Raw genomic sequence first — 23451 nt, 5'->3', positions numbered from 1 at the left:
CTGGAATATCTATTCCAGTAAGAAAATATTATCAAAAACCCCTTGCTTTCTGCATGATCAAAATTTTAACAACTTTTTCCCCCTCAATTTTTTTCCTGGCCAGTCACCATTAATATTCCTAAAAAATTAATTCATATCTATCTGCAGTGAGATTTGATTTGAGTGCAAAGTTTCAGAGGTAATGGAATAACACCCACCAAATTTGACAGAGGACAGAATCCTACTTCTTTTGAAGGCCTAGGACAATATGCAAGCAAATGTCATGGAAACAGGAGCTCTCTCCATAGTAACACCATTTGTGGCACTGTAGCTAACCACTCTAAGATGCTCCAAGATATAGGTTTATTAGCTTAAACCCAGTTTTCATTTAGCATTTGTTCCATTAACATTCCATATATCTATCAGCCATAAAGATTTATTAAAAACATTAACAGTTCACAAGAATGCAGTATCAACGTCAAACATAAGTATAAGGGCAAACTAATCAACTGTGATAAAGCAAGTCTGAGTAACATTGTCTTTTGGGAAAAAAGCCAAGAGACTGATGGCACTGTAAAGAATAATTATATTACAGCTGGTTTCTACTACAGGCTCTGACTCTGTGCAACAATTGTCAGATGTGCAACAGCATCTTACATGAAATATATAAAAGGAGTACAGGGTAACACAAAGTACTCTGTACAGAGTACAGAGTAAGACACATAAAAGTAATTTTAAAAAATTAATTATATATTATATAAAAATATATAATTACACCTAAGCAACCCTCGTTACCTGCTGTTATACAAAAATTTAAATTTTTTATCAACCAACCCAGCAACCAAAACCCTCAAAATCAGCTGAACAAAGACTCCAACTAGCATTGTAGATGCTCTCCATGGAGATGGACCAGCTTAGTGCATAGCAACCAGAACCATGGGAATGATTTTCAATGAAAATTTATTTGACAAATTCAGTCCTGTTTGTGAACTATCCGTATGAGTTTATGACTCTGAGCAAAAACAAAAAAAATCCTGATTAATTTTGTGGCAATGGTTGTTGGCCCATTTTTTGATCTGATGACCAATGCAAAGTTTCACTTCCCTGACTGTTACTAGAAACAAGGCCCATGGTACTGTGTGTCCCTTCCATCCAGAAACTGAAGAGGGTCAGCAGTGCAAATGGGTACAAAAATACATTACCTCTGACATTTTTGCAAGTAAAATACCAGGTCCTGCAAGCATAGAAAATAGAGCTCATCCTGCAGAAATGTTTTAAAATGTCACAAATAATCACAAAAATCATTCATCTGGTTGTTTATATGCAAATTATGAAAAGCTGCATGTGTTCTTTATTGGTTCAAGTACATAATGAAATATAAAGTTTAAACTGAATCCTGTAAAAATGAAAAGCATTGTGACTGTATTACTGTAATACATAAGCTGTCTGAAAATAAATTAAAAAATAACTTTACCAGTCTTTGTACATGGAAGTAGTCCCATGCTCAATATATATTTTAGAGAGTAGAGTTGACTCTACTCAAAAATCAAACATATTTTTCCAAAAGCATGCTAGTGCTTCAAAAAAAAAAGCTCTGAAGGTTTCCAAAATATAACATATCCAATATGGTTCATTATATAGAAGTTTCTCTGTCTTACAGAAAAATCTGTATTACTTAAAACTGATACCTTTAAAAAATATTCTGAAAAATAACAAACAAAGCAAAAATGCTTTTGTCTACTGGCCTTAGAGCCAGCTCTGTTAGAAGAGATGGGGGAAGGAACCCCAAAAGCCAAATATTAATTTGCATTGCTTGATGTTAGTTGATGGTAAGACTGCTCCAAAGGAATAAGCTGCCTAAAAACTAGCAAATACTGACCTCTGCCAGTCTCTTCTTTGACTGAACTCACATTTTTCCTCACCATCATATGCATCAGACAACTTGCAGAACAGATTTAAGTAAGAAACTGGAATTTTACATTTTATACTTGAAGACAAAAGGAACAACCTTGAAACTCTTATTTTGTTAGCCACATAGCAAACTTCTTCTTTCATCTGTTTTGAGCTCTGAGCACTATGAGCACTTGATCCTGTAAACAATTTACAGTTGTTAAACAGTTGTTTCCAAAACTATTTAGAATTATTCTTTATTCTTCTGGTTCCTTTTTCTCATTACCAGCAGAACAAGCCATATTTTCCTTTTAAAATGGCAACATCAATTCACTGTCTGACAAGTCCCAATGATACACATTTCAATTGCTCTCATAAGTTAAAAGTTCTCTAGAGAATCTCATGTTGCTTAAAACACGTTTTGTTTCAGTGGTTGGATGAATATACAGATGTGAGATCTCCCTGGGATGTCTAGTGATCACTGTTTGGAAACAAGCAACCTCCTGTTTGTCAGTTCAAACTTGTCAAAACTTTCAGACAGGATCTAACAAGTGTACTAACTGGTTTTTAAAGAACAATTCAAAGCATACAGAACACCTGCATTTTGGAAATCTGAGAAAATTTCCAGCTAAGACTTCCAATCATTTTCCCCTTTTGGAACAGACCAGCAGACATGTCATAGTTGTACATTCCCCTATTTCAGTGGAAAGCTTCTAGAGTAATGTGGAAAAAAACTGAATTTCATGTCAGAAGCACAACTAGCAGCATAAAAATAAAATAAGCTTTTGCTTTAGGAATATCTGCACTAATTACATAGGAAAGCTTCATCAGATTTCTGATCTCTGACTTCTATAATGAAGGCATGAAGTCCAGCACTGCCCTCCTACCTCTGTACTTAGTAGGCCTGTATGATACAATCACATCTAAATTATTCACCACACACCTCATTGTGGAAGACAATGAAATTTTCATAGAAGCAATTTATAACTTTCATATCAAGCTCAAGACTTGCATTTTTAATCATCTTAATGGATTTGGTTCACTATTTTTGTAATATCAAAGGCTAGGCGAGCTGATGAAAGGAACAGAAAGTATAATTACAAGTGAAACTAAAGCTACTGTCAGTCAAAAGGAGACTGAACTGTCACACAGTGTTCTGTTGCACCTCTTCAGTAGAGAATCCTATTCCACAGGTACCTCTGAGCCTTGCAGAGTACTGTTCTGTACAGTATCATGAACATGATTATTTTAAATGTGCAGTCACCAATATGCACAGTGACCTTCAAAGATTTATCTAATAATATATGCTACCTATGAAAAATATTTTTATAATTAAAAAATTCAATTACCCTTTGGTGATATGTATCATGCATTTTCAAAATTGCTGTTTGTAAGAACAGTGACCCAGTAAACACTCCAAATTACAAATAACAGGGTAATGTAGAATAAATCATTCTGCTTTAAAAGAAAGTGTCTCTAAATGTTTTGACCATCCAGATACCACAATGCAAGTGCTGATACTCCTCTGAAAGTCATCCTGTTTCGTTACACCTCAGGTATATACATCATTTTTCTGAAATGCTAGGCTACTGATTACGCTAAACAACAGGACGGAGATCTAGCTAAATATTCTGTTTATCCTGATACCACTATTTTTGTTTTACTGCTGTGCTCCTGCTTTATAAAGAATATGAACATTTTATGAAGAATTTTCATGAAAACTTGAAAGGTTTGTTGGCTGTCTTGTTCTGCCATGTGCAAGAAACAGAACTGGGAGAAAAAAATCACAGCCTAGTTCTTCCAGATACTTTGTTAAATCTTTTCAGTTTGATAGAAAGAGTACAAAGGGATCATAAATGAAGTACTCTGTTTATAGATATCTATTCTGGGATCTGAAGAAAAGAGAGTATTGACAAAATACTTTCTACTATATTGTCTAGTTTCCAAATCATTCCTGATCCATCAGCTTCTTAGTCCTGGAGAGATTGCTATAAATTTCAGGATGAGTCGGAACACTGCCATGAAGACAAGTGACCACTTCATTAATCTACTCAAGAGCTGAATCAGATGATTCAGTAAAGAATTCTCACTCTTTTGATTCAAATAAAAAACTCTCCTAGATTTCCCTATGCAGCTATAAAAGAGATTTTTTTTTCAAAACTGATCCACAACACATAGAAATCAATGTAATTTTTGGAATACAGACCTACTCATTTAAAACAGGTATGTTTTGCAAAAGCTGAACCATTGTGTTGGTATTCTCACCTGAAATCCCATTTACAGTATATATTCCTAATATTTAGCTATTTATTTTAGTTAGAAAGTACATGCAACCATAGTTAGAAGCATGACAACAAGTGTATTCCCCAAGTTCCCTGGCAACCTGCTTTGAGACAAAGAAACTATGGAAAACCCATTTTTGAAAGCTTCTATTACTGATGATGCTACAATTTTATTTTCCCAACATTTAAAACAGTAGCAGTCAGAGAAAGTGGCTTTTTTTTTTCTTTTCCTGAACAACACAGGCAGAGACACCACCATACTAATGTCAACTGACAATCCCAAGGAAGACTAGTGCACATAATATAGGAAAGATCTTTCCTACTGTCACTGGCAGGCAGAATGATTAAACTGCACAACAGAAGTTCAAGAACCCATTTAGATAGCACCCATAAGTGCAGTTCACTGCCTGAGAAATCAGAGAAATGTCAGGCAGTACAGGTTATTAGCAAGCAAATGAGACAACATTCCAATTAAGACCAACACTCTCCTTAGGTAATCAGACTCAAGGCACTGACATCTATTCAGGCAGACAGAATAAGGAAGTCAGGTTAAACAATTCTGGCAAATACAAATAGGTTTGCATTTCAATCTGAATGTACCAGAGGACCAAGAGAAGAAAGTTAAACAAGAAAAATTTTTGCTACACACCAATCTTACTATATTTAGATCTAAAAATTATTCATAAAGGGAAAGAGGGAAATGTAGATATTTTCTTAGGTGTGAGTTATCGCAGGTTCTTGGAAAGTAAGTGGAAATCATAAAAATCTGCTACATTCATCATGGTACTTGTATCTAGGAGTCTAACAATTTAATTAAATAAGGTGTAATTAATTTAATAAGACCTTAATTACTAGTGTTGGGTTAGCATTTCTTAATTTTCTAGTTTTCTGATTTTAAAAAAAAGTAGAAAACAAGTCACCCCAAGTGAGCAAAGACAAACTTGAATTGGTATAAAAGTTTTACTTGCATAGTCACAGAAAACTCCTCAAAGAAATATTGTGTATTGCTAATATATTTGGGTATGTTTGTAAAGCGTATGAAAAAATTGTGTATTTGAAATAGGAATAGCTACTTAAGAGATGAGTTGCAAGGAACATTGCCATAGAAATTGAATATAACAACTATTCATAGGCAGAGAAGAGTTGGAAAGTTCAGTGGCATTTCAGGAGATTGACAGCAAATTCTCTGACATACAACTGCACAAAAAGTGCACACTGATATGACACCAGCATCCCCTGACTGGCAACAGATTCAGTCAGGAACATAACTCTTAGAGAAGAAATCACATTTACCAAAAAGATACTCTAAAGATGAAAGATTTTAGTAATGTGGATCAACACAAAAGACTGATGAAAACTATTCTCTCCAGATTCTCCTTCGTTCTGCTGCAAACTCTAGAGGAAAAAAAAAAAAATCAGGTGATCTTAGCATCTCTGTTAACAAACTGAAGTGCTGATGTCTTCCTCCAGTGATAGGATGTGTGGGAACAGTTCAAAGCTGTGCCAGGGAGCTTTCAATTGGACATCAGGATGTATTTAAGTACTTGAGAGGATGGTGAAACATTGAACAGGCTTCCTAGAGAGGTGGTCAATGCCCCAGAGCTGTCACTGTTTAAGGGTCAATGTGCTTAATAACATGCTTAAATTTTTGGTCAGCCCTGAAGTGATCAGGCAGCTGGACTAGATGATCACTTTAGGACCCTTACAGCTGAAATAGTCTGCTCCATTCTATTCCATTTCATTGCCTCCAAATCTTACATGAATCACTACAAAAATAGAAAACTAAATCCAGAAACATATATTTGTTAGAAGCAAAAAATCTATGCTATTATATGATTCTTCCTAAGCCTTTATATATCAGCTTTGGTATTGAGAGTATATTTGGTATATCTGAGTCTGCCTGAAGCCATTACTTGCTATTGCACCAGAAATACATGACAATAATTTTTACCCCATCACTGATAAACAGGATATCTGAGCTTCAGAAATGAGCCAGCAAGTGACTATGCCTATGATTAAAGATTTACACACCATTTGATAAAATATATACTGTGGAAGAAAAGGCTTTCCAATTATATAGGATTATTTATGACAAACTGGCACTGCTTAATGAAACAAATCATGGAGATATTTTATTTGGTGGTATCTTTTGGAGATATTTAATTCAGTTTTAACTTCAGTGATTTTGGAAGAACTTTCACAATGACAGAAAATAACACAGCCTATTATACAATGGGAATAGCACAAATAATTAACAGGCAACCAAGCATTTCAGATCACCACTAAGTCTGCCAAGGGAAGGGAAGGAAGATATAGTAATAACTCATGCAATGTTATTCAGTTATAAAAACCTATTCATTATTCTTTCATTTTAAAGGCTAAGCTTTCCATTAGTATTCAGTATGGGGAGTTATGTGTTAAATAATTCAGCTGTTCTTTAAAATAACATTTATCTTAGAAGAACAGAGCTCAGCAGCTGCCCTTCATCCTTCCCTCTAAAAATCCCAATTCCACACAACTGGACTTTATTCCTCATCCAAAATGAGAGTATGGAGGAGTACCAAACAGAAATCAGCCTGATCCAATGCAAAAATGTAACAGAGCTCAGGAGGCAAACACAAACCAGAAGATTTTAAAATTTGATATATACTTTTCACAGATGTTCAAAAGCTGTCCTTAGGCCTTCCTAACTCATGGCCAGTGAGTCTTCATTTAGTTGGCTAAAGTAAGAAAATAATTCCTACATCCTTTCCTGAAGCAAAGGAACAGTAACGATTTTAGTCAGCAAGAAAGCTGGTTATTAGGAGATTACTAGCATAAAAATTAGACAGTCTGAGCTGTTTAGCAAAAGTACAATTTACAAGGTAGACATGAAAAGTAATTTCACTGATGAGTGGGCAGAGGCCAGAGAGCCAATTCTGCCATCAGAAAAGGCCATTTCTGAGATTTTCATTAAAAACATACAGGCTGCTAAACTGCAAGTGTTCTAAAACAAATGTAAGAAGTTACCTGTTGTGAAGCAATATTTCAAAAAAAAAGGACTGAAAGCTTCTAGTCTTTAAACAAGCATTTGGAATCTGTAAATAAGGCATGTGGCTTTCACCTTTAAACTAAGTCTTTGTCTGGGGCATGATCCCAGGGTGAGATCCCTGTCCATGACGTTTCCTGCTGCTCTGTTTTACTCCTGCTCAGTACTTACCTTCGGGCCCTGCTCTGCCAACCTGTTACAGGTAGAGGAACCAGAAAGTTGATCAGATGGAATAGAGCTGATTTAGGCATATGGGAGTTATAGTGATAGGATCTTAAATGGATAGACAATGATGTAAGGAAAAGAAGTGTCAGGAAGAAGCAACAGAGAAGGGAAATCAAAAGGAATGAGGAAAGGGCTGCTGGATAAAGAGAATGCATGAAGAGAAAAAGAGTAAAGGAAAGAGTACAAAGGGAAGAAGAGAAGCAATAGTAAGAAGACATTTGTCTCTTGCAATGGAGCTGTTAAGAGTAGGATATGTTAATGCAGAAATTGCATAAGAACCACACATCACATCAAGCTACCTACACATCATTCTTAAATCATAGACGAGGCAAAAACATCCATCACATCCACTAAACACACTCTTCTCATGATCTGTCAAAGCTTTCACACTGAGAAGGGAGGAAATCAGAAGATGGGATGCCTCAGCCATTGCCTTTCAATTGTCACTGTGAAATGAAAGCCTTTGTATACCCTGAGCAATAACCAATATAAGTAATTCAAGTAACCAATGAGTTAGGAATACTAATGCCCAGTTAGTCTGATCTCACAAAATAAACTAACCTGCACAGGCAGAAAAAAATCTCCTTACTCCTTAATGTTGTTTCTACCATCATGAATCACAGTGCAAAATAATTTCTTCTTCAGTACAAGAACCTTGCTATTCATAATAAGAATTTAAATAGGAATACTAACAGAAGAAAACAAACCTTCTTACATCTAACTGAAACCCTAGTTTCAGAAGTAAAACTTTTTCACAAATCCCTTGTCATTAAAGCATACCAATTTCTCAAAACTGGACTAATACAGAGGCACTTGATCCCAAATCTCTTCAAACCAAAGAAAAAAGTGAGAAAACCAAGAGCTCTTAGAGGCTAAAAGCATATTCACAGATAATTTTGGATATTTTGAGTTTTATTGCAAATCAGAATTAAACCAAACTTGAAAATAACAAAATATCCTTTCTCCATCCATATTGACTCCCAGTACCAGTGCTGCCTGTAGCTAGCAGGTGTCCTGGGTTGATATGATGCTTTTATCCCCAGTTGTCTGTTCTGTTGATGCTGAATAATAAGTTTTGCACTTTTAGGACTTACTCCAGAGAGCGAAGGGGGAGGGGGGAGAGAAGAAGCGCACAGTTTTTTGTTTTCAGACACTGCACTCACTCCTCCACATTCCTGCTCCTGGACTGTGCTGTCTGCAGGTGGACAGACAGCGGGACAGAGCTCTCCTTTGTTTTAGTTAGTTTTAGCCAGCTGAGGCAAAGAAGTTCCCTGGACTTTTGTTTTTTTCCCTTTTCCTTGGACTTCTTGAAACCTGCTCTGGACTGAACACCCAGGGGAGCACCAGCAGCTCACACCTGTGGCCCACCGGGCCGGGCCTGGCCTGCGACATTTCCAGCACCGGAGGGACTGATCAGAGACTGAGTGAGCAGAGCCACAACCCGGGCAGGGACTTTCTCAGTTTGTCATCTCTTTTGGAGTGGCAAGGGATTTTATTGTTTGATATTGTTTAGGTTTTATTGTTTAATAAACAGGTTTTTTCCACCTTTCTCCAAGGAGGTATTTTCTCTGGGACCAGTTAGGGGGAGGGGCCAATTGAATCTGCTTTTCTAGAGGAACCCCTCTGGGGGTTCTCTCCCAAATTTGCCCTGAACCAGGACAGCAGGGAATATCCATATACTCAGGTCTGGATGCCTTTGTCTGAGACCAGACAACAAGAGGAACACCTCTGAGTAAAACAGGGCAGAGGGGAAGAGAAACTCAGAAAAGACTTTCAAACAGTATGAACTAATAAGCTCAACTCTCCTTGTATTAAATAGTTAACTTCTGCATTCTTCTTCACCTAGCAAAAATATGGCACATGTGGGCAATTTTCCCCAAAGAATTTTCTGCCTGTACATGTTGACATTCTGTTTATCCTCCTCTGCTGTCACTTCATTCTTCTTTGTGATTTTGCTTCAATTCTGCTCTACATTTGTGTACTCCTCAAAACACACAGCGGATTTCAGGAGCTCCCAAAAGATGTTCTTGAACTTCCCTGATCTTCTAACACTCAGCTTCATTTCTGTCTATCCTTTCTTTTCCTGCAAGATCAATTTTGTCAACAAATATGGTTCTTAATTTTCTTCTGGATATGTTGTGGTCTCTTCACTTGAGACAAACAGGTTTTATAAAGGTCTCTAACCCTCACAATAACCAAAGTTCAGGGCTTTACACCCCAATCAGCAACAGGAGGTTGTTGTTTTCTTTCTGAAAAGATCTACTACACCATGCATTCAACTACAACACAAAAATTATTTCAGCTTGTATGTTCAAGGGGTCATTTATGCATTGTTATACTGTTGTTCTTGTATTGTTGCCTATTTATTTATTCCCTCTGTATCACATAACAAAAAAAGCCATCTCTATCAGCTTCATCCTTTTCAGTTATTCAGCTTTAATGCTTCTTTCCCAAGTAACAGGTCTACAATAATATTTTTCACTCTAAATATATTACTGTAGTGGAAAACCAGCACAATTACTTATACTTACTCAACTAAGAAAGTCATTACACTGAGAAAACTGATATTGCTTCATCCAGGAAAATCAGCTTAATAACAGAAGCAACAAACTTACATTCCATATACTCAGAAAAAAATATTAAAATTTGAACATTAATTTAAATACATTAAAGATTAATAACCTTTATAAGCATTTATAAAAGAAAATTGTTTTAGTTGGGTTATAAATTTTTTAGTGTGCTAAGTCAGAAAACACAAGTTCTAGAAACAAAACATCAGAAATTGATTTCCTGTAACAGTGACTAAGAGATACATTCTTCACCAAGTTAATTTCAACTAGAAAAGGTAATTTCAAATTTAGCTGTAGTAACTCTGCTTAGCTTAACCTCCAATTTTCAGGGAAGTGCTTGTGAGAAACTTTTACAACTGCTTTAAATTCTAACTGTATTCTAAGATATCATCAGGATTTCTTATGAAAGTGTGAACACTATTTACCCTAGTAGGTCTGCTTTAAATTGGAAACAGCTATGAAAAAAAAAAAAAAGTATGTGGCTGAATTGCTTAATTATGTAGAACTTGAAATAGAGAGGTGTATCTTATTTCCAGATGGGAGTGTCATCACCCCTTGCTAAGATTTACAGTATAGGAAGTAGACAGGAAAAATAAGTTTCAACTGGAAAAGAATACACATGTACTTTCCACGAGTAGCTGGAAGGGTAGAAATATCTGTCAAATCTGAAATAATTGAAAACAATTCCTTGCTTGATTCAGTCAACACACTGGAGGGAAGGGATGGCATCCAGAAGGACTCTGACAGGCTTGAGGTGGGCTTGTGCAAACATCCAAGTTCAACAAGGCCAAATGCAAGATCCTGCACCTGGGTCAGGGCAATCCCAAGCACAAACGCCAACTGGGTGGAGAATGGATCAAGACTTTCTCCCTGGGGAGAAAGATTTGGGGGTGTTTGTGGACCAAAAGCTCAACAGAAGCTGGCAGTGTGCATTTGCAGCCCAGAAAGCCAATCACACCCTGGACTGCATCACAGGAAGCAAGGGCAGCAGGGCAAGGGAGGTGATTCTGCCCCTGTGCTCTCATGAGACCCCACCTGGTTTGCTGTGCCCAGCTCTGGGACCCCCAGCATAAGAACGACATGGACCTATTGGAACAAGCCCAGAGAAGTGCCACTGAGATGATCTCAGGGCTGGAGCACCTCTCCTACAAAGACAGGCTGATGGAGTTGGGGATGTTTAACCTGGAGAAGAGAAGGCTCCAGGGAGACCTTAGAGCAGCCTTCCAATATCTAAGATGGGCCTACAAAAACAGATAGAGAGGGACTTTTGACAAGGGCATGTATTGACAGAACAAGAAAGAATGGCTTCAAATTGAAAGAGAATAGGTTTAGATTAGATATTCAGAAGAAATTCTTTATTATGAGGGTGGTCAAGCACTGAAACAGGTTGTCCAGAGAAGCTGTGGATGCTCATCCCTGGAAGTATTCAAGGCCAGGCTGAGTGGGGTAAAAGGTGTCCCTACTCCCCTCTGGTAGGGGACTGGAATTAGATGATCTCTACAGTCCCTTCCAACTCAAACCATCCTATGATTTACAAGCTAAGAAAAAAGTCAAGATGGATGATGCTACAGCCATGATCTGTGCCAATATACAACACACACTGCAGTGTATCCACTGTATCTGATGCAACAGGAGGAGTAATAGAATAGATGAGGCCATGCTAGCTTGAGAACCACTTGCATTATTTTTTCTGGTTGTCTGCAGTACTTCTGGTAACTTCTCCCCTGGCCACTCATATACCTTTACACTGGCAGACATGGCTCAAGAATTTATCATGTTTCAATTGCACTAAAGCAACATGAGTCACAAATTTTAATGAAATTTTAATGTGTGAACATCCTTGAAAAGGCAAAATAATGTGAGAGCTCAAATCAATGGTTGAAAGATTCAAGGAATGCATGCAGTCATAGAAAATCCTTCATTATTTAGCAGCACACATCCATAGTACATACGCTAAAAAAACATGAGATGATTCCTGAACACTACCACTGTTAATTAGTAAGAAATCACACATACTACAAATGAGATAGCAACCAGTCAGAAAAAACACTGCAAAGTAATCCTGACCAAAACAAAGATTAGCTAGCTAGTAGATGGATGAGTGGGGAGGGAGAGCGAGAATTTCATCTGGAACTAAAGGGAGAAAAAATCCATTCTTTATGCTACTTACTCCTGTAGGCTGAAATATTAGTCCATCCACTTCATGGCTAACTTCTCTGGCAAAGTTTCCTTCCAGGAGCTGTAGAACAAAAGAGAAAGAAAATCTTTTTCCATAGAGAAATGCACATCAAAGTGAGTAGTAGTGGATTATATGCTACTACTGCAATCGTTTGCCAATAAACAGCTTATTTATGGTTTAACGTTAGAGCTTGGGAAATGTCAACGTCAGCAAAGTAGCAGTTTCTACAAAGAATACTAAAGGCTAGAAAATTATTTGTCCAAAAAGAAATACTTAGAAACCAAGATGATTCTATATACTAGAAAACTAAGGAATATCAATTCTAATACAGGACACCACAGTCGTTTGTGGGCAAATTAGAAAATCCATTTGCCATTTTAACACACAAGTAGAACTTTAGATTGAACTTATTTCCTGAAAAATACTTCAGGGCAACATTTGAAATTCATGTTTGACAGACTTCCTAACTAGGGCATAAACCAGTAACACAGCTACATGACTGTAAAACCAACTCTTTGAATTAATTTGTATCTTGAATACAAATATTGAATATTCTATTTAATGCTTTCAACAACTGTGAATTCTGTATGGAGGTAAATATATCCATCAAGATGAATTTACCAGAGAAAAACCATCTGATTAAAAAAACTACTGAAACCAGCTAGTCAACAGTTATGAGAATTGATGATATACTTCCATATTAAATTCTAACTTGCCTAAGGAAAAGCAAATAACCAAGGAGAATTACAACTGACAAGTAATAGCAAAAATTAGGAGAATTACCAAAATATCTCCTTATTAATTTCAATTTGTTTTACTGTTGAGATTAATACTCTGTCCTGAAGTTGTAGATACTTTTAGTAACATTTGAAAAAACTTTGGCGTAAAAGTAACCACATGGTGATAAAACACAGCAAATACAGAACCAGTAAATCACAGTCAGTTTTAAAAGCATCATTTTGGCCTGGTTCACTAATTTTGTACAATTTCCTTTCTAGAGCTCAACTTAATGACCTGCTGACCAAATTATTCAAATGAAGTCACTAAAGTATGAAAGGAGCTGAGAACTAACATTTGTATCCTACTAAGGCTGTACAAATAAAGGCAATACAATTTTGTTTTGTGGATCAAAAGCCTGTTGGCCAAATACTTCAAACAATAATGATTCAACATATTTCACTTAAACCTGTAACTGTTTGCACAGAATGACTGATCATTTTCCTATAAAAAATTATTTTTTTTTTCTTTTACCCAGTCATTAGCCTATATTTGTGCCTATATCTCCAACAACAAAGAAGGCTTTCACTATTCAACTTTTAGATATAATTTAACTGGAAAAAACACACTATGAGAGTACTCTCAAGTAGAAAAGTACTTTAAGAATATTTAATTCCGATGAAAACACAATTGTTCAGAAGAGAAAACCCATAATTGAAACTTGAAGCTGCACCTTGCTGCTGACTTGTTGCTATCTTGAAATTCATAGCTGAAGTTCACAATGTAATGCATCTGCTACCATATGACTACACAAAATAACAATAAAATAATTCCAAATTCTTTCATAAATCCACTGTTAGTCTTTGTTCTATTAGAGCAATGAGTGCACTGGAAAAATATTTAAACGCATGTCAAAAAGTTTTAAAAATAATGGGGTTTTTAAATTTCTACACAAGCTAAGTCTTCCATGGATCACTTGCAAGTTACTTAGCAGTTCCAAAATTGACTGGACAGTCATCTGTCATAAGAGTATGCTTCAAACTTACAAAAATGCACAAGACTGATTTCATTAAATTCAGGTACCAAAAACCTCTCACTGAATAAGATTATTAAGGAATAACGATATTTAAAAACAAACAAACAAAAACCAAGCAAACAAAAACAAAACAGAAACTTCTAATTAGTTAAGACTACCTTTTATAAACTTCTGACAAACCTATCCAAAGGTATTAACCAAAGTGGCAAAGAGAGGAATCAATCACCTCTGATTCTGCCTCTGTTTTTGAAGCTGTTAAGGAAATTACAATTTGAGGAGACAGTTACTTCAGTGTTGGAGCTTACAGAACTGAATTACGTATTCCATCCCAAAATAAAACTTAAGAATATAGAAACAATCTCCAAAGCTGAAGTATGTGCAAAAGCAGAAAATAATTACCACACTGGTTGGCCTGCAACTCTCTCCACTCTGGTGAACATGTAGTTTTAGAAAGCTACATTCAAGTACTATTACAACTTGATAAATGGAGATAAAAATATAAAATCAAGATTTTTCCATTTCAGAAATACATTCGGATACTTTTCGTTCACTACTTAGCCAGAATTACAAAATGTAAAGGAATCTGTCCAATAAATCTCCCACACAGTTTCAGAGTCAAACATGTTCTGTTTGGAGGCCCACAGTGTTTTCACTAAGACAGCTCCTCCCAAGTGTCATTTAGACATCAAAGACAAAAGGATTTTAAATCCAGAGCAAGCCTCAACAGATAACTACACTTCTTTGTACTCCCAGTTATTCTGCTTTCATTCTCATTAGATCAATTACATGTATTTGAATGATAACACTCTCTCTAGAAAGGAATTTTGACCAGAAAGGATTAGCAACTGGGGGGAGGGAATTGAGGAAGGAATGTACATTTTCCCTGGCATTATTCCCGTAAAAATTTTCTTGAGAATGAAACTACGTAAAGGTTGTCTGTGAACAGCAGAATACACAGACATTGAATATTGCAGAAGATTTGGAATGAAATGGAAATGAGCAGAAAAGGAATGTCTGACATACAAGCTAGTATTTTTTACTCTAAAAAAGTTATATTTTTCCAGTTTATGAACTTCAAATGAAAATATCATGGTTCATCTTTTAAAAAACGTTGCTCAACATTCCACACATTCAAATTTCTAATTAACTTGAACAGAATGGTCTTTTTTAATCAGAGCCATGATAAATAGCACACCTGCTTGACTGGGATGACTGCCATGGATCAGATAAAGTGCAATGCATCTCAATGACATTTTATAAAAAATGGGTAAATGATACATGTGAACCAGCTCTTCTGGCATCCAATTCCATGTTGCCTCATGGCATCTATTTCCACCTGAGATCCCCTTCGTTCACTCCTTTCAGCTTCCTTCTTCCCTGTGAACATTGCAATAAGCCATATACTCATATTACAGTTCATTATTTAAAACTTTTTCTTTCATACTTTGCAACTAAATTTAAAATTATCCCTACATCTAATAACACTTCTCTAAGCAAAAGAATGGTATAATTGCATGGATTGAGTGGAGCTGTATGATGAGTTAGAGGATTTCTCCTTGCTCCTTAACCACTGAGAAGAAGAGCAGCAAAAGAGCACTAATAACTTGCTGAAGCTGATTTTGCTAAAACACTGAACCAGTCAGCAGTTCTTCTGTGGATAATTGAAAATTCACGCTTTGGAGATCTCTCTGTACTTATGCCAACAAAGAAATCACTTTGCTCCTTCAGCAGGAAGGGGAGAAAATTTAGGTGCATACAGATTCCATAGAATGCTAGTAGGTTTTCATTAATATTTTGGTATTTCCGAGCCAAGACACAATTCTATGAGTTCAATGATATTACATTATTCATAAAATAAGTAAGTCCAGCAAGTACTACTGTGCCTTTTCCTTCCCCTTACTAAAAAAAAAATCTCATGGAAACACAACACAATGTGAGTTATGAGGATTCTAAAATATAATGATGACTCTGCAAAGTCATACTGACTTTCTACAGAATAATTTTCTAAGGTCCTTGTACACACATCACAATTATTGATCTCCTGTGTCACAATATGCAAATATTGCTAAACATTTTGTCTGTATTTCTGATTCAAAATTTACACTATTTGCTAGTCTCCTGAAATACTTAGGGATACAGAAAAAAAAAAAACCCTTGAATGTTATAATACAAGAAAAATACATGTCCCTTTTCCTTGCATTTTCAATTTCAGAATTGCTATATGCTTCACTTCAAGTCAAGATAGAACAACTCTGCCTGCAGTCCCTATGGAGTTTTCCAGACCCATCTTCAAATTACTGATCATCAGGACCTGTTCACTCTACAGAGAGCTGTAACAGGGAACATACTTCACTCTAAAGTATTAGTTACAAATAAACTATTAATTGAATTGTCAGTCAGCCAGAACATAAAACACCTTCATACATGGGCCTACTGTCATTCCTAACTTCACAGAGCCAGCATGTTCACCATCTTCAGTTTCAGTCCAACTTAAAGGACCATCCCTTTTCTCCAAGGATGACAGCCCTCTCCATCAGCCTCAAAGAAATTCTCACATCCTGACAACCGTCGAGTTTATAAACATGAGCTCATACATCTCTGTAGATAACCTACTACATAAATCTTCATAAATCCTGGTTTTGAATGACATCAGAAATCCCACAGAGTGTTTTTTATGCTAAGATCAGTTAAAATAATGCAAAAATAGTCTGGCTCAGACTAATCCCAACAATCACATTTCCCAAAAATACATCAGTCTGTATCAGGCAATGATGGAGCTATCATCCAAGCTACTAACATTCTACACTCCAGCTTGCAAACAGTATATTTTGAAAAGGAGGCCTCCTGGAAAAGAAGTAAGCATGCATTTGGTAGGGTATAAGCTTCCTTTCAGATGATACACAGGCTGCTGTGCAATGTTTCAAAATACTATCAAATGCAGCTTAATATCAAGTGAGGGAAGTGGTCCTCTAAGCTACGGCTGTAGCTCCTTCCTCCTCACCAGAACCTTTCCAGTTTCTCCTGTCCTACAGCACCATGTCTTCTTTGGTTTGTTTTGTGTCTAAAAGCAGAGAAGGTATCAAGAACCAAACAGCTGCTTTCAGTCTCAAAGCAAAAAATCATCAAGCCATGTGAGTGACTATGTCATAGGGGAGAAAAGTTTCATATATTATTAAAAAATTAAACCCAGAATCTCAAACTTTCCACAAATAGAAGTTGGCTAGTTCACATTTTAACAGAAATAGAGCCCAAACCAAAGTGTTCAGAGAAGTTTTGACTTTGGTTCACTGACTGAATTACTACAAATACATGGTAAAACTTTCAAAACGAACTTTAGTGACTCCAGGGAATTCATGGTTTTGGGGATTAAAGGGAGCACACACCTTCTGAAGTATAGATTTTAAAAAGGAAAAAAAAAAAAAACCAAAAACAAACACATGAAACTCAATCCATGCAGACTTTTATCTCTTTCATATTCAGGATACCAACAACTCATCTAACATTGCACTGCAAGTAAAACAGCTGATCTAAACAAACCTAGTGTAAATTAATAATCTGGGGGTGGGTGGGAGAGGATCAAAGACACATCTCTGGCCGTTCTATTGCTTTCTACCCTCCCTGCTCCAAACCAGACATGATCTGGATCACCATTTCATACTAACTTTCAGACAGCTATGAGGATGAAACCATCTCCTCTCAAGCATATTTAAGTTCTTCTTCAAGTGATATGCTCAAGTGCCAAGTAATTTATTTAGAAAGCTCTGCAATCTCAAATTACAGCACGATGTGATGGAGAATCACAATCTTCATTAAGCTGTCCAATGAAGTACTGCCTTTGCAATTAAAAACTTAATTCCTATTTTTCAGCAATTTTTTTCTTCCTTCAACTTTTCTTCCTTGCTCCTCTTTTTAGACTCTGACCAAGACATCTCTTAGAGGTTTTTTTTTAGAAACAAGGTTCACATTTCAAACATTTCACAAGGAAGCAGATGTAACTCTTCAAATATTTCAATGTGTCCTCAAAAGATATCCCACAGATACAATTTTTTTATCAAATGAAACCATGCCATTTAGACTAGAAAGAATATTCCAGAAGGGCCACAGCAGCAGGAAAAAATGCACTCTCTGTTCTCTTTCACAGGAGTCTCCTTTCAAGGAGATCTCTGCATCCTTGAGCACTTGCCAAAGTATTTGACCAGCCAATTTGACTGGCTGCTTGCCTCAAAGTGGCTCCTTCCAAGTAACTCTGAAGATCTTGAAATCGCAGCCCATGGTCTCAGGAGTGTGACTTAACACATGGTCATAAAGCAAAGATTTCTGCTTCATTGTTCCCTCTCAAAACCACAAATGATCTCTCATAAACATGATTTCAAGTTTTCCTCCAAATGATCTAAAAAAATGCTGAAAAGCAGATTTCCAATAATTTAACATGACCCGGGTTCCCCTGCATCAGTCTCATTACCTAATCAAAATACGATATGCTATCTTACGTCAAATAAATGGTGTAAGAACAGTATCAGCTGAAGTGTATCTGCATCAGGGTAATGTCCAATACTATCATGTATCCTCCTTCATTAGTCATTGCATTCAGCTATATTTATCTTACCAGCAATAAAAGGCAAGAAAGAAAATGCATCATAATAACTGAGAGCACCGTCAGAAAATTACAGCTTATACTAAACATTCTAAAGCTAATATGCTAAGAAAAAATTATGAAGTAACAAAATATTTCCTGGCCCATGTCAATGATCTAAAATATGCATAAAGGAAAAGTAGGATCAAAAACTGTAGAAAATAAATTAAAAACTGAGCTCTCTAAGAAGCAATTGCTTAAAGAAGTTTCCTATGCTAATTAGGAACCAACACATATTGAAGATAACTGCTACATTTTTAGTAAACCAGTGAAATTATCTACTTTGCCCTAACTGCATAAGGAACACAAAGTATAAACTTCTCACTTGCTCATTACTTAAAAAGAAATTTCATGCTTTTGGGCTGTAAAATCAGGGCTGTAAAACGGTATGAAAATCCTTTAAAAAATTCATGCTCAAAGCTCGAATCCTAGCTTTCACACAGCCATCCAACTCAAGATGCTAATTCTAGACAAAAACAGAGAAAAGCTGCCAACATTATTATGTCTGTATGAACGCGTACATATTGAAAGCACTTGATGCCAACCAGTAACCCAGTAACTAAACAAAAAGAGTAAAAGTAAAATCCCAAAGTTCACCTGCTTAACAAAATCACCACTATTTTGAACTGTGTAATCTCTGGTAACAGCTGAATCATATGGTGATGAAAAATATACCAAATGACTGTGTAAAGACACATGGGAATTTTTCAGTTGATAAAATTTTAAAATATATACTTTTTATAAAATATTATTTTATGGAAAACCTTTCAATTTGTTAATTTACTAGAAGCTCTGAAATCAATCATACTGAAAGACTAAAAATAACCTCTTTACCAAGTTAATCATACAGAACATTTTGGCTCAAAAGATATGAAAAACACCTAATTATGGCAATAGATTTGTTCCCTATAAGAATGAAAGCAGATAATGGCAGTATTGTGAGACTGATGTTCACTAATATGATCAAGAGACTAATTATTATCCATGAATCATTTGTAGCATTCAAAACTTGATTAATGTCAGGTCAAGTTTAACATGTGATAGGTTTTATTAGTAATGCTCAGCTATCCCACAGCTTGTCAATGTACACGAGAGCCATCTGTTAGGTGTAGGAATAGCCAACAGCCACAACAAAAACACATTGGCAACAACTGGTCACTGAAGTATGTTTTAAAAATTCCATAAGGAATACCCTAATAATTTTAAACACACTAGACCAGAGCACTAAAGACTTGCTAAAGATAGGAAACTTGCAGCCCAAAAAAAGTGAGCGTGCAAGGCATGTTTCTCTCTTTTGAAAGGTCAATCAAAGGTGTGTTTAATAATACTGAATACTTCACAGACTGACCAGTTTCTAGCAACAAACATTTTTTTGCTAGAAGAATATGTGTAGCTTCCTGTCTACACTCCTCCATGGATGGCTAGCAAGCACTGCTGTAGAGAATACACTGCTTTACCCTTTTGAGCATCGCTCATGGTATTCAAATACATATGGTCCTAACAGCTCATATAGCAAAACACTGTTAGAGGATGCTCAATCTGAAATTCATATTCCACAAAAAACCATTCACTGACAGCCTTCCATTTGTTTTAATTACAGATAATGGCAAGAAGAAATCCTTTTGTGGGAGGGTCACTTTCTAGTATTTCCCAGCACTTTGTGGAAGTCAGATTTATCAGGGGTCACCTCTCCCACGTACAGCCCATTATAGCAGGACAGGAAGTCACCTGGGCACTTCCAGTGAACTTCCACAAGCTCTGCACTAGTAACAGTGGGAGCAGCAAAGTTGAAATAACATGAAGTGGCAACAGACAGGTGGATGCACAGAGAGGAAGGAAGGTGACCTAATTCTGGGTTTGCTCTGGCAATTATGTACTCCCTTCTGTCTACAACTAGTTAGAAACTCAGCAGGAGCATTGAAAGAAACATTTACACATCTCATTGGCACAACAGCCCTCTCAGATGTATTATAAACATGTTCTCATTTGATGGCCCTCTTGCATTCCAAGTGGATGAAGCTGAAAGGCTGCAGATGTAGGCTGCCACTGGTACCTGCAGTCTGCACTTAGGCTCCAAGCAGTCTGTTTCCTGCTGAAAAGTGTGATGTGCAGGGCTCCCAGACTCCCTTGTGTCAAAGTCAAACATGTAAAAGTCAAATATGCTGAAGACTTAGTGCTAGTCAGCAGACCACAGACCAAAAATAACATAATTTCAAGAACCACAACCACTGCAGAGTGTCTTCCTCAACCATTTGCCCATATAATTTCATAGTCAGTGACTGACAAGGACCCAAACTACTAGTGGCTGGTCATTAGCATTCTAATGACACCACTCTTCATTACCTTTTAGAACAGCAATTCTGCAGAAAAGTCTTCACTGGAGTCCATATATTTTTCCAGGAGAGGAAAGCAATAGAAATTCCATGAGTTTATACTCATGTGATAGGGAATGAGCAACACCTCCAAGCAAGAAAGCCAAAGAGATTCAACCCTGTAGCTTGCTTGCTTTGTGCCATGAGGCACCTTTTAGGAAAAAGCATGTTGGGATGCAACCTTGGATGTGAAAGTCTAAGTACCACATTAGCTTGATTTCACTACCCAGCCACATAGGAAAAAAATGCTATTGTGGACAAGAGTAAAATACATTGTGAGGGTGGCAGGAAATCAAGTTTGATGGTTCTTATTATTTTTTTTTAATATCCTCTTGGCTTTGCACTAACAGCACTCTTCAAATATGCTAATAACACTAGCTGTATGCCATGTTTCTTTAGTATTTGGAGACATCTTAGAAAAACCTAGAGCATGCTACATTAAGAGCCCCACTGAGCTGTCACCCATGTGCTGGTTCTGAGTGAACAACTCCAAAGGTTATGCACCTAATATATTCAAAACAATACCCAAGAATAACATAAGTGCTATGTGTGTTAATGCTTAATTTGACAGCACATCTGCATTCCTGAATTCAAAATAAGCATGAGGCATTTCTCACTGTCAATCTCTTCTCAAAAACACAATTGAGAAACTGACATCAATTAACTACGATGTTTTCAAATGCTTCTTTCAAATAACAGAAATAAACTCCTCCAAGAAACTTTGACTTTTGTGATAGCTTCAATATTAGAAAAATGTGAACTCCTTGAAGCTTTGTGGGAATGACCCTGACAAACAGCAATATTTCATATTTATTTTTCCTGACAAAGAAACAGCAATATATTTCATGGCTTGGCCATTTCATGTACTGTGCTCTTCACAGTTCTCTGTTTCAAACTGCATGGTGCCTTCATTTTCTTTCTTTTAGGCATGGGGATGTCACCCACATCACCCTCCCCACACTCTCCTACCTGGCAGCACACACCCATCTGAGATGACAGTGTTGCTGGAGCCAGAGGAGATTCAATAGGCTCCAGTAGCAAATGCTTTGATCTATTTACACATTAGCTGCAATCTATGACATTCCTGAATGGTCGAAAGATGCTCAGTAAAGTTTGTAATGTCTTCAACTGAGCAAGGCTCTCATGATACCTATGCTTGCAAGCTCCCTAATTCTCTGTGTTTGACCAAATACTACATTTAATAGTTCTTCTGATTTCAAAGGAAAGAATGGCACTGGGTTGAGTACAGTGGGGTTGAATGATCTTCCACTGTTACATACTTGATAAGGTTTATCTGTTACCCAGTCCCTGTGTAAATCTGTTATCCAGCCCCTGCATAAACTGTTCCAATGTAATCTGGTCTCTGGTTGCCAAAATCATGGATAGGTCTGTTTTAATTAAGTCAGATAATTGAGGATGTTATTTTATTAAGCATTTCTAATAAGACTTGTCAACAAAGACAAAACTGAATATACAATTTATAAAATAATTCAGTCAGACACAAAACTGATATACAAGAACATAATGTTTTCATACATCTACTGTTCCAATTCCTGATTCAAATTGGGCTAATATTTTATACTGGGCCTGAAGCATAGATTTTAACACAAAAATTAAGGTTTAACTTTATATTCTGGATGTTTAAAAAATCAGATTCTTCTGCTATGCAATGGCACTTCAGGGCTTTATTTGCTACAAAGTTGAAATCAAAACTGCAAAGCCATAATAGTAAAATGCTAAGATTTTATAATTTCTTTATTTTAAAGATTAATTTTGTTCAAGGTCTGGTTTGGGGTTTTTTCTCAAAATTGAGCATATTACAAGAAAAGAAACAGCTAGCAGCAATGTCCTATAATCTTGCATCATAATAAGTTGCTTTAAATTTCACCCCCATCTTTACCATTTTCTTTGTGCTTTTATTCATTTTATCCAAATTAAGTGCATGTCTCTTGAACATCATTCCAATAGGAGAAAAGGCTGATGGCTTCCCTGTGGAGCTGCATTGCCAGAAGGCAGTTTGGAAAGTGACAGGCTGTGAAGTGGCACAATGGACAATATTAAACAGTTGCCCCTCAATTAATGAGTGGAGTGACCCACTTAGTCACCACAGCTGAGTCTTCTAACTAATTCAGAAGATATCAAATATACAATTCAATTGTCCATACTGGCAAACCAACTGGTAAATAGGTCCAAACAGATTTGCATTTCCCTGGTTTGGTAATACACCATAGAACTGAAATAAGAAATCATTGTTAAAGACACTTTTCCTACTCAGAAAGGTATATAGTTTTCCACTGTACAAAATACAGAAGAAATAATTTACAAAATTATTAACATTAACAAAAATGTTAGAATGTTCAAATCTAATGTTAAACTGTTAAAAGCTAAGCTGAATATGTACTGTCCTGATGTTTAAACTTACAGTGTGCACCAAGTAGAATACTTCATCCATACAGCTTTATTTTTCCACTAGTTTCAATGCTTTCTTTCTCATATGATAGTTTGACAAGTCAAAATTTAATTACATATTCCACATCTGA

General features: G+C 36.4%; 1 protein-coding gene across 1 annotated transcript in view; it reads right to left on the bottom strand.

Annotated features, from left to right (window-relative positions):
• RNGTT (RNA guanylyltransferase and 5'-phosphatase) overlaps nt 1-23451 on the bottom strand; it is a 171868-nt gene that overhangs the window by 79450 nt on the left and 68967 nt on the right. The window contains exon 12 of the mRNA XM_071443118.1: nt 12145-12213. Within this exon, the coding sequence (XP_071299219.1) occupies nt 12145-12213 (69 nt within the window). The remainder of the gene's footprint in view (nt 1-12144; nt 12214-23451) is intronic.

Source organism: Agelaius tricolor, unplaced genomic scaffold, assembly GCF_023055355.1.
Source record: "Agelaius tricolor isolate 1412-34295 unplaced genomic scaffold, bAgeTri1.0.p SCAF_1, whole genome shotgun sequence".
NCBI classification, from domain to species: domain Eukaryota; kingdom Metazoa; phylum Chordata; class Aves; order Passeriformes; family Icteridae; genus Agelaius; species Agelaius tricolor.
The sequence above is the reverse complement of the archived record's forward strand: the minus strand, read 5'-3'. Positions and strand labels throughout refer to the sequence as shown.